This window comes from Cyanistes caeruleus, chromosome 3 (assembly GCF_971803275.1).
Source record: "Cyanistes caeruleus chromosome 3, bCyaCae1.hap1.1, whole genome shotgun sequence".
NCBI classification, from domain to species: Eukaryota; Metazoa; Chordata; class Aves; order Passeriformes; family Paridae; genus Cyanistes; species Cyanistes caeruleus.
In genome coordinates, this window is record NC_141703.1 from 40,321,292 (window position 1) to 40,340,082 (window position 18,791).

Below are 18,791 nucleotides of genomic sequence, written 5' to 3' on the forward strand. Positions count from 1 at the left end.
TTGGCAGTATTTATTTTGCTGAAGTTCCACAAGGCCAGGTGTAAGGTTCTGCACCTGGATTGGGGCAATCCCAAGTTGGGCAGAGAATGGATGAGAACAAGTCCTGATGTAGAGGTGGCTGATGGATGAGAAGCTCAACATGAGCCAGCAATGTGCCCACAAAGCCATCCATATCCTGGGCTGCATCAAAGCAGTGGCACCAGCAGGTCAAATGATGTGATTCTGCCTCTCTGCTCCACTGTAATGAGACCCCATCCAGGGAGCTGCATCTAGTTCTGGGGTCCCCAACTTAAGAAGGATGTGGAGCAGATCCAAAGGCACAGCTAAGCAGATTTTTCTGAAGGTCTTCACATCCATGCTTGCTCTTTGCAGTGGGAGTCTCTTTGGGTCTCTGGTACTCACAAGCCACCCCACCTCCCTCCTCCTTATTTCCTATTTCTTTGCTACCTCACTCATTACAGTGACTTTTATTATCACCTTTGTACAGAGGATCACGAAATCTCCTCTCAGTCCTTAAATGTCCTCCTCTGATCTATCCACTAGGAAGCCTTAATTCCATTTCAAGCCCAGTCTTTTCAAAAGTGAAATGTGGCCCCGTCAATCTCTGGCACAGCTGTAGTTCCACCTTCTCAAATGTGTATCTGGGGATTGTTTCCCCCTCTGTGAACAGAGGGAAAAGACACATTTCTGGGATGAGACTTCTTAACCGTCTTAAATGTCCAAAGCAGGCCAGATGCCCTGAAAGTGCATTTGCTCCCATCACCCATAAGGAGGTCCCCTGGGGTTGCCTGAGGACATTGGCTGCCAGCTGACCTCTGCTTATGTGAAAGGAGTCCCATTCAATGTGTGTCACAGTGAAATGGTGAGCTGCTTACCCAGTGAAAAAATTCTTGCTGTTTCCTCCTTGTCTGAGAAGGGCAGCCCTTTTGTCCTCTCACTGCTGCAAGTTTACATGATTCTGGGCTCTTACAGGATGGTGAGATTTACAGGTCACCTCCATATTATCTAATCTCACTTGGCTCATGTTCTGAATTTTACACAGAATGTGAGCGGCATACTCACAAATTTCTTAGGAAATGTTGAAAGGTGTCACACCTTGGATAGTGTCTAGAGGTAAAATAGAAATAAATGTGAATGAAAACTTAAAAATCCCAGCCTCTCTCCAGTCATATGTAATACTGGCCAACAATGCTGAGTCTCACTCTTGCTTTTACCTGTGACATAAACTGCACATAACAGCACAATATTCTGATGTATTTCTGGAAATGTAACCATGTATGTGGGAAAAAAATATCTGTCTCCTGGTGGCAAAATCAATTTCTCCTTTGGCTATATAGTAGTATTTATCAGCAATACAGACATTTATTTCACTTATCATCTTGCTGCTCCTGCTTTATAAACTGCTTTCACTCAAGTGCAGGACCCAAAAACACAGCAACATTCATTTTCCTCCTCCATCTCTCACACTACCCTGCAGCACACATAATTTTGTGCTCAGAACTGGTGAAGACAACAGACTTTCAGTTTGCAGATCACTTGTCTCAAGTGATGCCCCCAAATGCTACAAACACAGCAAGAGAAGTTTGGGTGTCTAACCATAACTCTCAAGGAGAGACACTCTTGGCTGGAGATCTGCAAGTATCTGAGGCACCTGCACAGGGTTTACATATAAAGCCTCTATTCTGAGATCTGTATCCTTCTGGAGCAGCAGCTGAAGGTCAGACAGGCAACTTCAGGGCATCATAAGCAGCCTGTTTTTGTTTTTTTTTCTGTTTAGCAGCCTGTATTACTCCCCAGTAGTATGAACTCCCCATGCCAACTTGCCTTCCCTGTCAGGATCCAGCCTTTGGGCCCACTCAGCCAGCAGCTTCTGGGAGCTTGCTTTCAAACAATAGTGTGAGTTTATGGAGGCTGACATCTGTCTCAGGAACTGAGTTAGTTTCACATCAAGAACCAAGCAAGTAGCGAGCTACCACCACCACAAATTAGAGAAATCTGGAGATCACAAAGCCATCATCCCTTTTGTGATATGAGTGGCAGGAAAATGGATACTTGCAGTGGGGATTTCACTGGTGACACTGAAAGGGGCTGCAAAACATTATCTAACACAATCCTGTTGCAAGGCATATGTATACTCGTACCTTATTTTTTCCTAATTATTAATTCATAGCCTTTTGCTCCTCTACTGTGTGGGTCACCTTGTCATAAAAGGAGATCAGGTTGGTGAGACAGGACCTGGCTTTCACAAACCAGTGCTGGCTGGGCCTCACACCTTGGTTGTGCTGTACATGCTGTAAAATAGCACTGGAGGCGATCTGCTCCTTGACCTTCCCTGGCACCGAGCTCAGGCTGACAGGCCTGTGGATCTTTCTTATAGCCCCCCTTATAGATGGATGTCACAGTTGTCAACCTCCTGTCAACTGGGCCCTCCCTGCTTAGTCAGGACTGCAGATAAATGATGGAATGCTGCCCAGTGGGTGCTTCTGCCAGCTCCCTCAGTACACTCGGGTGGATCCCACCCAGCTCCACAGACTTTTGTGTAAATGAGAGTGTAGCAGGTAGCTGACCGTTTCCCTTAGATTATGGGGGCCACCTTCCGTTCCTGGTCCCTGTCTCTTAGCTCAGAGGGCTGGGTATCCTGAGAACAACTGCTCTTGAGTACTTCAGCCTTTTCCTCATCCTTTGTCACTATTTCCCCCCACATCCAATAAAGGATGGAGATTCTCCTTAGCCCTCCTTTTGCTGATGATGTATTTAGAGAAACATTTTTATTGTATTTTATGGCAGTGGCCAGATTGGGTACTAACTAGGCTCTCACCCTTCTAATTTTCTCCCTGTATAACCTCACAATATCCTTGTAGTCCTCCTGAGTCACTTGCCCTTTTTTCTAAAGGTCTCTTCTTTACCTCGAGTTCCAGTCAAAGCTCTCCATTCAGATAAGTTGGGGTTCTTCCCTGCTGGGTCATCTTTCGGTACATGGGGACAGTCTTCTCCTGTGCCTTTAGAACTTCCTTCTTGAAGAATGTCCAGCCTTCCTGGACTTTTCTGCCTTTCTGGACTGTTTCCCAAGCGACTTTGTCAACCAGGCTCCTAAACAGCCTGAAGTCTGCGCTCCTGACCCAAGGTAACACTTCTGTTGACTCACATCTTACTTCTTCAGAAATTGAAGCCTCTACCATTTCATGATTGTTGTGTCCAAGAGGGTCTCCAACCATCACATCACCCACCAGTCCTTCTCTGTTCACAAACAACAGGTCCAGTGAGGCCCTGGCTGGGCCGCTCACCACCCAGATCAGGAAGTTCTCTTCCACACACTCCAGGAATCTGCTTCCTCCCCACTGCATTGCATTTCCAGCAGACATCTGGTAAGTTCAAGTCCCCCATAACAGCAAATGCTAACAGCAAATGCTAACAATTGTGAGTCTTCCCCCTGCTGCTTATGGAATATTTTATCTGCCTCTTCAACCTGGCTGGCTGGTTTGTAACAGACCCTCACCAAGATACCAACTTTGTTGGCCTTTCCCATGACTCTTACTCATCAACACTTCTTTCCCATGATTCTTACTTGTAAACACTCTTTTCATGACTGTCAACAAACTCTGGTGAGTCAGAACACTCCCTACCATACAGGGCTACCCCACAGCTTTCATGTAGGTAGACTTCTAGAACAAACCAGCAGTATGAGGCTGACAGTGCAGCAACAGACTTCAACTTCTCATTATTCCCCACAGAGCTCAGCAGATTATCCTGACAGTTTGGACTGCTCCTCAGTCAAGTGCTGTTGGAGCAGAAATGAAGTCCAATTGGAAACAAAAGATTTGGTATTGGGCCCTAACATAATTAAATAATAAGATATAGCAATATGATTCTCCTCCATGTACATTTTGTTAAAACCACACAGTAGATTTTTCCTATGACTTGAAACATTTTCAGTCATTTTTATGGCTATGTAGATAAGATAGAATCTTTAGTGTTTCAAAAACACAATCAATGTTTATTTGTTCTCATAAGTAATTCATGGACCCAACAATATTCAACAAAACTTCATTTTTAACAGATCTCTTAATGAGCATCATTTTACAGAAAATCACCAACAAATAAATATATGAAAACAATTGCTTTTGACATCACAATGGTTAAACACATTAAATAATTCATTAAATTGTGCTTTACGTCAATGAAAATCCCTAGGTCTACGAACTATCTTTTAAATAGGAATGGAAGTATATATGATTACTCACAATACAATCCTTCGGTAGCAGAATTCACAAACATTATTGCACATAAACAGAAGGAAAATTCTTAAAGAATAAAATAATTTACAGCCTATTAATTTATTCTTTCATCTTAAATATGGCAACTGATGGGAATTCTTTATTTTTTTCTTCTCTTCCAACATTTATTTGAAATCACAGAGCTAGTGATATGGCCAAGAAGAAAACCAAGGACATTGCAGGCTATGGAACCCATTTCCCTCCACAAAATGTAGACAAAGAAAGTATTACAGGAACCAAACTGAAAGAAGTGTTACAGTGAAATTTGGTACCTTTTTCAAATGTGCTTTTTTTATTTTTGCCACACATCGGGAGGATACAGCCATCAACTCCAGCTGAATGACTTTATTGTGATTAATCATCTTGTACATAGTATTCCCCACCAGTCTGGAAACAAGATAATCCTTATCCCAGACAAAAAAAAAAAAAAAAGGAAAAAAAGAAAAGAACAATTCCATGTGTATCAGGGGAACAGCAACAGAGGGAAGAAAAAGTGAGATATGTTTTAAAACAGCAGCGCTCATAACTGATACAAGAGTACAGGTAGGAAACAAGATCCCACTAGGGCAGAAGGAAGCATGTGCTAACAAGAAGACCAACTTAGGAAACCTCCTGATTTAGTCATGGATGTCAAATCTGAAACATCCCCAGACACAGAGGTGATGTGACCTGCCATTTGGTTGAATGGGTATGATACAGTTACAAATTGTGGCTCTGGATCTGACTTCCATCACTTTTTTGTTCTGTATTTTTGTTTTTAGTGAACAGCAAGTAACTGCTGCATATTGGACAGAATCCCTAGCAAGCCTATGACAGCCTCACTATTAACACAACAGCAGTGGCAAATACCCAACATCAGAAACAGTGCCATTTCTTTTTCTTTCTTGATGGTGAAAAAGGTTTTTACTGTCAGCACTGATGAGAGGGGAAGAGAGGACAATTTTTCATTCCTTAATAAGGCCATAAGGCCATAGGGTGAGTGCTTGGATTAGAGATCAAATTATCAGGAACAAGTTCTAATGACAAAGCATGTTTCTCTGTCCACTCCAAGCCTACAGTGAATTATAACTGGAAAAGGCAGGGAATGTGATGGGAGAGATTAGCAAGTACATCTCCATTACAAAAGAGTGAGATTTGTTTCATCACCACAGTAGCAGAAGCCAACTGCCTTCTTTAAGCAAAAAAATAATGCCAGGAAGACGGACAGAAATCCTATAGCATTGTTGCTCATGAAGCTTTGGAAAGAAACATGCTGCTCCCTGATCTTATACGGGCCAGTGTAATCATGGTGAAGTTTATGCTGTCACAGCAATGAAAACCTGGGATAACAGAGATATGAAGCAGGACCTTTATTTTGCTTTTACATTTCATTATTTCAGGCACAGTGCCCAAGACGAAAAAAGCTGCAGGCCGGCGTCTTAGAAGTCAACCCGAAGGGGTTTCCAAATTGCTTTATTTGTCATGGGTAAGGAAACTGCTAAGAAAAACAGGATTGTTGGTGCAGTGAGTTTGCTGGCTGGATCTGCAGCTGGAGCTAGGGAAGGAGGTGCCAGGTCCTTCAGTCCCAGGGCTGTGGGCAAGGTCTTAGCTGCTAACTGCCCACCCCTCCCAAAACAACCCCAAAAGAACGAAAGCAACAAACCTACTGCTGCACAGCCAGGGCTGCTAGACAGGCTCCAGAGGGGAAAAATAAACAAACCAACAAACCAACTTCATTTTTAACTAAATCCCAAGCATTAAGGCAAATCCCGTTAACATAGATGCCACAGCACATTAACAGCTCTTCAGGAGCCTAATCTTGACTCCTGGGAAATAACTGATGAAAAAGGTTAGGCATCACATTAAGATGTTGCCCAACTATTCAAGCTAATGTAAACCACCTAAAAACGGCTCGGCTCTTCTCATTAGGCTTTGTTTTGTACCAGGCAGAAGGAACAGTCTGGAGAACAGTTGGTGTGCTTAGACAGCTGAAACTGATACTTACAGACACTGGTGAGGCTCCAGGGAAGTATTTCTAAGCACTGCCTCCTCTCCCTTGAAAAGAAAACACTGTATTTTCTAAATGAGAAATGGGCCTCAATTGCTGTGAGCAGCATGGAGAGGTGGCCTGCCGAGCAAAGAGGTATGTGAGGAAGGGACAACTGTTCTTTTGCACTTAGAAGGAAGAGGAAAGCATGCCCTACAGAACAAAAGATGAGTCGGAATTTATCTTACTTCCTTGCTTACCTTGCTCCTTAATGTGAATTTGGTCTTGCATCTTTCCTTCCACATGGCTGGCTTCTTCCCTGCCCCTCAGGGTCTCCCCAGCACCCCGAGCTCCCTGTGCTCATGGAAACAAGAAGTGCACCTGCAAATCCTGGAGACTGAGCATCAGGTACCAAAAGCATCCTTCCCCTCTCATGCTGTTTGGTCTCCAGCAAGATGTGGCAATGGATGCAGAAACAGGGAGATGCAGCAGTTCCCATCATCCTTGTGTCACTGACCAGAAAGCTCCTCCCTCACAGGGCCAGGGCCAACCCAGCCTAAAGCGCTGGTGCCAGCAGCTAAGATGTCAGATCACTGCAAATTACCTGCACTGTGCTAAAAGTGCAATAGTGACAGCAAGCCTTACCTCTTCATGGCCTCACTGTCCTGCAGCCAGGATACCCAGAGTGAGCTTCAGTCCTCAGCTGTAAAGATTTCAATTTAAGTCTCAGAAGGTTGGTGTTCATACTTGAGTGAGGTGTCTGAGTGCCTCTTCCAGGTCATGGGGGTCCAAGCAGCACCATCCAGGAGCCCAAAGAGCTCCTCACTCTTCCCTAATGCTCAGACAGGAAAACAACAATCTTCCTTTTCCATTCTAAATGTTGAGGTGGGAGAAGATGTATATGAACCACATGTGGAAGAGGTACCAGGGACCAAAACCCACCCCTACTCACCCCAAAGTAACACATTGACAATCAGATGTAAAGCAGCATAGTGTTAATGAATTACATTGATAATGAGGCATCATCCTGGTAGCTCTCCTCACTTCTTAATGCTATTATGATATTTCATGTTCAATGTATTATCGTATGCATTAACTGTCAACAGGATCATTAGATTGTATTTTTGATATTCTGCATAGATAAGTAGCAATAGCATTGTCAGAAGAAAAGAAGATACAGCATGCACAAGAAAAAAATCCAACTTGAAGGGACAAATTTTCAAACTGAGCCTCTTTTTTCTGTAACACATTATGTTTTCAACCAACTGGATAGAAACCTTGAATTTTGAAAACGAGTGAGAAATGTGCATCCACATCAGGTACTCCAGTACTTCTAATTAGCAAATCTGTAAGGTAAAAGCCATTCATGCATGCAATAATATACTTTCAGCATCTTGATTTAGCAGCCACGTTGAGGCACTTAGAGAAATTTCCTCCTAATGCTTTACATTTATGCCAGAAGAAGAAGAAGGAAAAAAACTCTCTTAGAAGATCTATGGTGCACAGGACCCTCTTTTTAAAATTTCACTATTACAAATGGAACAACATAAAATTTCGGAATAAACAGATGCAGTTTAGCCACAAGAATGGAACACGTGGAGGAAGAACCCATTGAATCTTTTTCTAGACAAGGAAGAAAAACAGATACAGGTCTCTCATCATGAAAACAATAAATTTACAAAGAATCCTCATATAGAGTAATAAATATCAAGACTTTCCACATATCCATTATGTATCCTATAAAAATGAAAGCTGATTTTTTTCTAGCCATTACTGTAGTTAGAGAGAAAACAAATTTAAACTGTATGCACACAGCATCAATGTATTTTAACAGACAATATAACAAACCTGCCTACCTTCACTGACAATGTGTCTCCAGGTTTTTATAGCAAATCTGGAAAATGACGCACTAATATTTAAGCTTTTCCTTCTCCCTCTTTCCTCTTCACTGGAGTTTGCTTGACCCCTTTTGTGAATGTGAAGGCAGATTTCATTGCTCCCAGCCAGATAATCTCTGTGATGTGTGCTCAGCTGCCACATGGACCTCATCTCTCAAAGCTTGCCTTTGCCAGCACAGAAAGATGGCTCCTACCTGTCTGGGCTCGGTACTCTCAGCACCTGCAGGGAAATAAGTCAACCCACTCCACCACCTCACCTATAATTGATCTCTGACTGCTGGCCTTTGGAACCAAGCAAGAAGTGCCCCAATCCAACACTTCCTATGTCTTTTTTAATCACCTCATCAAATTCTTCCCTTAATCAAAACACAGCATGTACAAGTTTGAAGGGCAATGTGTGCACCTTCTCCATTTCATTCACTACAAAGTTATGCACTCACAATTGCAATGAACAGTACGAAATAAACCAGCTCTCATGTCACCAAGGAACTGAGCCAAGTATTTTTCCCCAATTTATCATTCATGTCTGCACAAGTTTTAGTGGCTCCAATTGTACAGAGTACACCTGTTAATGCAAAAAATCTCTCTCTTCAACCCATCCTCATACTTAGGCCTTTGAAGGAAGTCTTTTCTGTCAGGAATCTTATTCTACTGCCATTTAATAACACTAATCAATACCTATTGAGAAAAAAATACATTCTCACTGACAGAAACCAAGAAAAACTTGGAGACGAGGAGGGGGAGTTGTCAGATGAGGTCTCATTTACCAAAGCAGTAGGTCTCCCTTGGCTAATTCCCAGATAGCCACATTGCACAAACAATCTGATCCTCTCATTGGTTAGGCAAGATGGAGGTGCATCACCACCTTGCAACCTGACTATTATAATCTTCAGTAACAGCTACTTCTGCTGCCTCTTCCCTTGGCCACTGGTGAGCTCTCTGCTCCCGCAGCAGTCGCCGCTCCTCTCGCCTCTTTAGCCGGTTCTTCTGATGCTCCTCTTGCTTGGAGTACTGGAAGCGCTGCAGGAACAGGTCCTTTGCGTATTCATACAGCTGCACGTCCAAGAAATTCAGCTCCTCTATCCGTTGCCGCACATCCTCGCCGATGTCCACGTTGGAGGCCCGTGTAACATTGAACTGGGTGAATGGGGAAATGAATTTCAGGTTGAATGTCCTCTCAAAGAGATACTGTGTTTTCCTCTGAAATTCCGTCAGCCCGAAGAAGGCCATGTTTTTCAGATTGTTCTTGGCGCTTTGGAGAAGAATCATATTTCTCTCGCTCTCGTTCATGAAAGTCAGGTTGTAGCACCCCACCAGGCTGAGGTCTGCCAGCATGCGCACCTGGCGGTTGCTGGCCAAGTTGTAGCTACAATCCATGAATTCCTGTAAGCTGACTCCAGACCAGTCGTCTCCTTCATAACAGGTAGGCAGCTCGTCTGGCGTTGGGCTTCTTCCATCGCACATATGAAGGGAGGTTTTCCACGTCGCACCCCTCTGGACGTGTTTCCATTCACTCAAGTACCGTGACACTGGATCCCTCAGCATGGTGATGTAGTAGAAATTCCTGAAACATATAATTAAACACAGTTTTAAGATTTCAGTAGATTTTCCTATTTATTTCCCCAGTAAAACTGTTACCCAACACTGGCACCAGACCCTTCACTTTTTCCAGTACAATGTAGGCACTTCAGGTGACTCTTTCTGAGACAGTAAAATCTTCATAAATACCATGAATAAAATACAAGGTAAATTGGGAGGGAGATATGAAAGAAAATAAGCAGTTATCAGAGAAACAGAATTACTTTGACCTATCAACTGTTCAGTGATAGTTACTTTATATAGAAACCAATTAACTGAAGTGTGCTCCCCTCCACATTGAGGTATTAAACACAGCAATATCAGAAACTGTGTGAAAAGTGATTGAAATAATCCAGCCACTTTGCTTCTGGACCGAGACATGCATGTCTCACAAGATGCTCAGGATGATGATCCCTACAGGACTTGGGCACAACCTAGGAAAAGCATCAGCAATTTCATGTGGATGGTGCAAGTGCTAAAAATAACACCATGTGGAAGACTGGCATGAGCCATCTGCTTAAGAAAATTATTAAGTGGGTTGGAGGGAAGATAATAAGAGACCAAAAATCCATTCATGTGACTTAATTTTAGGCAAGTGCTTGATTGAAATTAGTTACAATCATGTGGTACAAAAGCATTTGTTGGTGTAAAGATTATTATTATTATTATTCAACCTCATCTGTCAAGAATATAAAAGAGACACCAAGATATATTGATTTGAAATAGTGAAAATGACCACAGAACACACATTGTCAGTTCATCTTCTTGCTTTTAAATTCAGTTTGTATGTCATATTTATGGCAACCTGAAAGGGACTGCAATTAAATATGCATCAAGGAGGCTTTCACAGATCAAGGATTTTTTTTTTTTACCGAGGGATGTTCTGCTCAATAATAACTCAACTGAATTGTAAGGTGATATCATAAACACAAAGCAAAACTGAAATACTTATGATTTCTCTCAGCTAGAATAACCAGAAGAAGATTCATGACTGAAATTAACACAGGATCTAGTACAAAAATAGGCTCATGAGTTTGCATGACTCATCTTACTGCAAACTACACATTAATAAATCATGAGCCCTAAGATTTCTTAAGGAAAGTCTGATCTCAGTATTTTTTCTTCAGCCTGGAGAAGGATGAAGAGAGTAAGCAGGAAGCAGAGAAGGATGAAGGAAGTAAGCAGGAAGAAAGCTTGCTGAAGACAAGCTACCCTGTAAACAAACCAACATTTTGGGAGCATCATCTCATACAACAGCTAACTCCAGTAAAATGAAAAATATCAAAATTTGTAACAACCTCCAAGAAAATTACTTTGCTTTTACAGGTATCACCCACTTCCTGCCACTAAAGATTCACCATCTCCATGAACCTTAGGTTAACCATAAAAATATTTATTTCCCCACATACTGCTAAATATGCAGATATATTTCCCAGTGCAGGCAAAGCAAAGGGAAACAGGTCTGAATGCTTCATTCTTATTCATTCTGAATTTTCCACCTACAGGTCCTGTAATATATTTTCCAGAATAAGGTTATGAGACCAAACTATGGACTATGTTGTGCTGCAGGGTAATTTCCTGAGCTACTATCTAACGGAAATAGCTGTTTCAAGACTTATTTCACAGCAGAAGCTTTATTGGTGGAAAGATTTAAACCTGGGAGTGTCACAGATGTATTTTCACTATCATTTGTACTGTAAGCCATGATTTCTGTCAGCATCAGATGATACTTTGAAGGATGATATTTCCAGAATCATTTGGAGCTTGGGTCTTCTCACTGCTGCTCACACATGGCCAAACTGCACATCAGCTGTTTTGGTCCCCTTCAGTTACTTACACAGCCCACATCGACAGGGGACCCCAGAAGAACACAACCTTTCATAGACAGGTATTTCTAAAATCCCCCTTCTGCTGAAGAGCAAGAAATCTTCCTATGTGCTCTGAAGGATAATTCCACTGTGAAAAAGCAGTTTTTGGGCACTTCAGCCACAGCATTCTCTTCTCAGATTGGATGCTCATCTCATCTTGGCTCTACACTGCATGTATGAGAGCACATTAAGAACTGCTTTCCATTTTACAGGGAAAAAAGGGGATGCATTTCACAAGTGCTGTGCAGATAAAACAGCTCAACTTTCAAACACCCATCAACTCTGAGCATAAGAAGCTGTGGTTGCAACATCCACCAGGCACTGATAGGGTTGTGAACAAAAATGGCTGAAACCCCAAGGGAGCAGAGATGAAAAAAAGTGGACAAGGACTGGCAATCTTTGCAAACATCTGCATCAACAAAAATGGGGTATTGGCTTAGTCCTTGTATTGCTGCTCTTCCTCTCTTCAGGTAATTTTGGATGTTAATATGTGGAAACAGACAGATTTAAAAATTGCTCTTGACAATTATTTATACCTCTAATAATAGTTCTGTCTTTCATCTCCCATCTCCAGCAGTCCCAGTCAGGTATGACTCAGGGCAACAACAATTAACAAAAATACCTCCTTTGCATCAATCATTTCCATTTCATCCCTGGATATGTAAATGTGTTTGATGTGCAATAAACAGGAGTACAAAGCAAATGCATGGAAATGAGAACGGCACATCTTTGCGTAACATCCGCAACTTCCCTTCTGCATGCTGGGCCAGAAACCTTCGTCAGCCTGCTGCTGCTCCTCCTTGTGACTACCTGACTTCTGCAGCTGTTTTCACTGCCCAGATAAATCTGCTGCTGGTTTCTGCAGCTTCCAGAGAGTTGCCTTCTTGTGTTATCCACTGAATGGCTTCTCCATCTGGCTGACAATCTATAAAAGCAGCTTGATGCTCATTTAGTTTCTGAGGGGCTGATAACTTATGCTGCATTCACAGTTTACAACCTTCTGATTAACCTTCTGGCTGTGACCCCCTGTCACCTTTTTAATCAATCTGAGGTTAGAAGATCTTAAGATTTCCTCCACCTAATCCTGGACACTGTCCAGATGACACTGTTACATGCCACCCCTGGACTGGGGGTATGCTGCACTGCAGCTGTGCACAAAGTTTTCCTTCGGGGAAAAGGGTGTCACGTCTCTAGAATAATGATACAACTAAACACACAAAGGCCATGAACATTTGTTTCAGCTGGATAACTATATAAATTATAAAATTATCTTAGGAAATTGTTTTCAAATTGTTTTCAAATGTTAACATTTATGGAATAACTATAGAAGCATTTTGGAGCCCTCAGTGCCTCATATACAAGCATTCAATCACACTGGGAATAGCCAAGGAGTCAGCTCTTAATAAAGACAAGAAGAAGGCTGTAAGAATATGAAACAGGATACGGCCTTTCTTCACTGTTCAGTAAAACAGCATAAAGGTGTGGATGCTAGCTCTGGAGCAGGCAGCAAAGTGCCTGTGGAATTGCAGACCACATAGCTTTCTCAAGTCCTGCCTGAGAAGCTAGCCTGGGAAATTCATGGGGAGGATTTAAAACAATCCTCAAAGACAGAAAACAACCTTGCAGGTGTTGTTTCTCTGTCTCTTGTTTTCTTTGCAAGAGAAGGTCAGGGCGTAGTGTGCGCCACTGACCAATGATGGTGATGTAGTAGTTTACTAACCAATAAGAGTTTCTTTTCTGTACTTTCCACGTATCGCTCTATAAAGAGAACTGAAGTAATAAACTAAGAGAAATTCTCCTAACTGACTCCAAGAGAGTCTGTGCCGCTCTTCTTGCCATTCCTAATAGAGCAACATAAAGGTAGCTAAATACTGAATATGCTTGAGCCACTCTGAATACCGATGTGCACTTGGCTCTCGTTGGTGTAAATAACTCTCTTGCATCACCCATGCTCACATGGCTGTGTTGTGCTCCATGACTACCCACTGTGGGAAATACTGAGCAAATAATTAAGTAATGACTTCTGTTACCCTGTTTGTCAAAGCAAACTCATCACAGACATCTTGGCTTCATTTTAATAGACTTACATCACTGATTACTGAAACTACTGTCGCAGACACACTCAGTGCTTAAAGGGTAGCCAAAAAGAATATGCTGGTATGTCAGGGAGAAGGTATTTCACAGAAAATATTCCAAATTAATTAAAACTCATACAAGTTATATCTATATACTATATTTATGTAATCAATATCTGTATCAGCACGTGCATGTGTTTGTATGTAAAAATTCACACTGAAATCAGGCCACAATCTGCATTTGTCAATGACAGAAAAATGCAAATGCATAACTGTGTGTTTGCCAATGTGTCTTGTGACTGTTTCTATGAAGACATGGACATGTAAGAACAGTCCAGATATCATTTCAAACACCACCCCACTAGTCACAGCATTAGCTCCTCCTGAAAGGAAATTTTATGCAGCTTCCCCAGATGAAGCAATCTCCTTTTGAGCATGATGTACTGAAACTGAAACGAATGGATTATTGACATTGTCACTGTGGGATACTTGATTTTTTGGACAGGTGATGGTCACAGCAAGGGCCTGATGATCCATGCTAGGGCTCAACCAACCACCAGTTTGAAGTGTGGGCTGCACACTGCTGTTTACCATAGAATTATAAAGTACCTGGAAATTCCTAAGGCTCGAGTCCTGCTTGCATGAAATCAAATCTCTTCATTAGCATTAGGCAAAGAAAACCTTTAATTAATAGAACAGATAAAACTAGCTTCTAGTTATAACCTAAGAACATGTATTTCTTCCACATTATAAGGTATTTTAATATAAATACTCTAATCTTACATTAATCCTTCAGTAGTATTGCATTAATTCTTCAGTAGTACAGTTTAGAAATTAATTTCAGAGGAACAGAGTCTGCTATAAGCAGAGGTGATCCCAAACCAGGGCATTTTGCCTCTTCTATCACCATGGAACAGATGTCCCAGCTGAGGGAGATTTAATAAAATACGTGAAGGATCACCACACACTGTGAACAGAAACATCCTATAGGGTCTCCTGGGGAAGAAGGATGAATGGCATCTTCATAAAGGAGAACAGTGTGCTCATGGCAGTGGATGCAGAGACAGAAGAGTATTTGAGAGCTCTTCTGAGATGGGGAAAAAGAGTCACCAGAGAATATTTTGGAAAACACTAGCAGACAGAAGAAAGAAAAACCAAAGTGACTGACAAATCCAGGTGCACCATAAAACCATCCACATTGTGGATCTTCCTAGTAGAAAGGAAAATAAAAGCCCTGGTCAAGTTTATGTCCCAAGTGGAGATAAGAAGTTAGTAGCTTTAACTGTGGAAGTGAGTGTGCTCCTGAGGAAAGGTCTGAAATACCCACCAAAAGCCATCCTGTCAGCACATTTCTGCTACCAACAGAGGTTGTGGCAAGATGAAGACTTAAGAAGGATCAGCATTATGTGAACAAAAGCCTTATACTTCCCAGTATACTTATATACTTATCCAGATTCTCACAGGCAGTAACAGAGCTAGCCCACAATCAGTAACCTCTCTTTGGGCAAAGTACTGCCAGTATGGGTAATGGTGAAAGGAAGAGGGTAAGCAAATGAAACAAAGGTAAGTATAATGTACAGCACATGTACAATTAGTATAAGAACATGCAACAGGAATGATGGAGGAAGACAAAGCAAAGAAACATTTTCAGGCTGATCTGAACTGGTCAAAGTCACCCCAGTGAAATGCAGATGTATCAGCTCGAGGCTGGCAGCATTTCTGTGCAGAGTGTCACTGCATCCATGGTGTGCTTAGTTTACAGATAAACTGCCCAAAATAACAAGAACAGACTGTATACTTATCCAGAACAATGGCACTGTAACAAAAATCTATGAAACAGTGCACAAAATATATGCATGTCCATCTGGCTGCAGGAAACATTGTACAGTTTATCCACCAAGCCAGACAGATAAACCTTAGCTGTCCCACAAACTTTTGCAAAGATGAGATAGCAGGAGCATGCAGGCTTCTTAAGCTTAGTGTCTGTCACAGGATGCTAGACACTGTGATGGGATGGTTTTCTAAGAAATCCTTTACATAAGTTTGTGACCTTAATACTATTAGCTGTCCTTTCAGGTTTGCATGGGTTTCTTTACAAGACTATTATGGAAAGAACAGCCACCACCATTAAAAAGTGAAGGCTTATCTACTCTTACCACATGCATCACCTGCTCAGCACGTACCCACAGCATTTAACTGGCTGTATTCTCAGAGGATCTGAGCACTCCCCACTTCTGCAGTTTTTATCTGGGATGATGAGCACTTTACTTAAAACAATGGCTGTAATATTCTATACTCTTACTCCACATTAAAGAATAACTTAGCAGAGTGAACCCTGCTCTTGGAGCCAAAGGGTCCTTGCCTGAAGGGACCTATTCACAGAATGCAAAGTTCAGGCCAACATAAAAAACTAACCACTAACATAACTTTTTGTAATGAGGAAGAAATAACCACAGGGAACCTCCATTTCACAACTCTTTGTACCTATAAGACATCTACCAGTCATGGTATAAAATCTCTTTCTAAACATGCTTATAGAGTTGGAGCATTCCCCAAAGTAAAACAAAGTTTTAAAACAAGTTCTGTATTGTTTCATACAAATCTCCAATCCAGCAGTTAGAGAAACAGTCCATTATCGTTTTGTTGTCCTTACTGATATTTCAGTATATCAGCGTGACAGAGGGAGGGCTGGGAGTCAGACAGCTGGGGTTGTACTTCTGGTTCTGGTAAGAAAAGGCAGTTGCTTGGGAGGTAATTTGTGATGACACAGACTGTTACATGCAAGAGAAATGTGGTGATTGGGCACCGGGAAGCACTTAAGAAATGTGAAACCTTATATTTCCTTGCATGTTAGGAGGAATACGCCCTGTCACCGGCTTCAGTTTCTTTTACGGTAATTCACTGCTTTCATCACAAAAACCCCATTTTTTTCTGTTTAGATATTGCAAGCCCTTTTTTCTTTAAAAATATCCTCTGAAATATCAGATTAAATTCTGTATCCGTGCCATCAGAAAAACCTCAGGAAAGCTTTATAGCACTGGTTTGTTTGGGTTTTTTTGCACAGTTGTTGATCAGAAGATTAGTGTCCTACACCTGATTAAAGAATGACAGATAACAAGGAGTGTCTTTAGAGATCATTCACTCTTTGACATCAAACAATTTTTAACAGTAGTGATTTAGGGTAATCCAGATGGGTAGAAGAAAGGGAGTGAACCTTTGGCAACACAAATGCTACGCATAAAACATTAGGAATTTTTCCACCTAAAGAGTCCAATTTTCCTGGATGTGAAGCTAGAGCAAATTCAATAATGGCATAGAGCTATGCAAAGATACGAGAAGAATGAGATATTAGGTAAGCTATTTTAACATAGCACTGGTTCATAGATTCATATAATACAGAAAAAAGATGAGTTTCAAAATCCAGCACTACATCTGTACTGAAAACAATGGTAAGAACCACTTTTGTGGAGATTATATTTTTTTTTTTCTTAAATACTTCAGGAATGAAAACAATTAGCCTAGGACTATGCAAAATAACCATTTCCTTTTAAAATGCTGCCTGCTTTTAGAGTTAGGACATGTGATTTTGTACTTTTTTTAAACTAATGAATAATCATGACAATAATAATCACATTCTTGACATCACATTGCCACATGCCCTTCAAAATTATCAGTGAAAATGTATCTTGGGACCTACTGCTGCTAAAGGATAGTGGGAGTGCTGAGAATTTTTTTCTTGACATAGAAGGACATAAATTTGTGAGGATACAGATTTTAATGATGTATTACAAAGATATGCCTAAGACACTAGGTGGAGATCAAACAGCAGCCTTTCAGCACCTAAGAAGAGCCCAGTGAGAAGATAAAGCAAGGCTTTTCCCTCTTGTGCATGGAAGGATAGCTAAGAAGGGACAATAGTCATAAACTGAAAAAGTTGAGAATAAAAGGAAAGCCATTTTCATTAAGAGAATAATTGGGCATTGGAAGGTTCTGACAGTAGCAGTTCTGCATCCTCCCTTTGGAGATTTTGAAGATTCAGCTGGACAGATCTGTGAGAAACCCCATCAATGCTCAGTGGTGGCCCTGCTCTGAGCAGGGGGTTGGACTTCTGAAGCCACTTCCCACCCCTGAGGCTGTGGGATTCAGATGAAAGTCCGCTCTTACCAAATGAACAGTCCTGTCAGACAACACATGAAACAAGAACCGACTCACCAGCTACATTATCCCTATTCTCCCTTGTTCTTTCCCAGCCACCCTATGAACAGGACAGAGGGTTTTTAGTCTCTTCTAAGAGATTGTGTTTTGGTTTTTTTAATATGATTTTAGGGCTATAACACTCCAGATCAGCACACCCTGAATTATTAAGCAACTTCATGAGTATTTATTTCAATGACATGTTATTCAGTATAGAGTCTCCAGAAATTGGAGAGGACAGTGCAGCTGCTACACATTCCTAAAGAAATTAATTCTGTTCACAGGTATCAAGTCTGGATCTTGAGCAGCTCCTAGGCTAATGAAATGATGTGGTTACCCACGGTTTTAATCCCAGTATTTTAGAAAATGCATATGGATAGCATATGAATATGTGTGAGCTCTCTGAGCTAATATAGGTTTTTCCTGTGTGTTGCCTTCAGGATTTAGCCATAAATTTTCAAACACAGAGCATAAAGTTGGGCATTTTACTCTATAATTTTAATTTTAATTATAATTTTAAACATGTAGGTAAGCTCAGCCTCACTGGCAGTGAAGAAAATAGAGAGCAGTATGAGTAGATATGAAGAAATTTGTTGACTTATTTAGGAAAAAAAGATCTCAGAGACATCACAGTGCCCTACCTACCCTGCCAGCACAGATAACAGCAATCAATTATCCCTTTCCTAAAGCATCCTAGCCCCTTTTAAAATATCCTTTTCATGCCATTGCTCCTACTGAAAACATCTTGTGAAGGCTGCTTCTTACGGTTAGGAATACTGTAAGTCTTATTCCCAGACAAAACCTGGTCTACTTAGTTCCAGTTGTTCTTGAGTTGACACTGCAAATACAACAAGGAGATTATAAATGTAACATCAGAGAAGGAGAAATAGCATTTAAGCTGAAGATCAGAGAGGAATCACACCTCTCAACTTTCAATT

At 41.3% G+C, this 18,791-nt stretch overlaps 1 protein-coding gene across 1 annotated transcript in view; it reads right to left on the reverse strand.

The window, feature by feature from the left end:
* Nucleotides 1-3,966: 3,966 nt before the first annotated feature.
* Nucleotides 3,967-18,791, reverse strand: part of HS6ST3 (heparan sulfate 6-O-sulfotransferase 3) — a 271,118-nt gene continuing 256,293 nt past the window's right edge. The window contains exon 2 of the mRNA XM_023947176.2: nucleotides 3,967-9,702. Coding sequence (XP_023802944.2) covers nucleotides 8,997-9,702 — 706 coding nt within the window. The 3' untranslated portion in view covers nucleotides 3,967-8,996. The remainder of the gene's footprint in view (nucleotides 9,703-18,791) is intronic.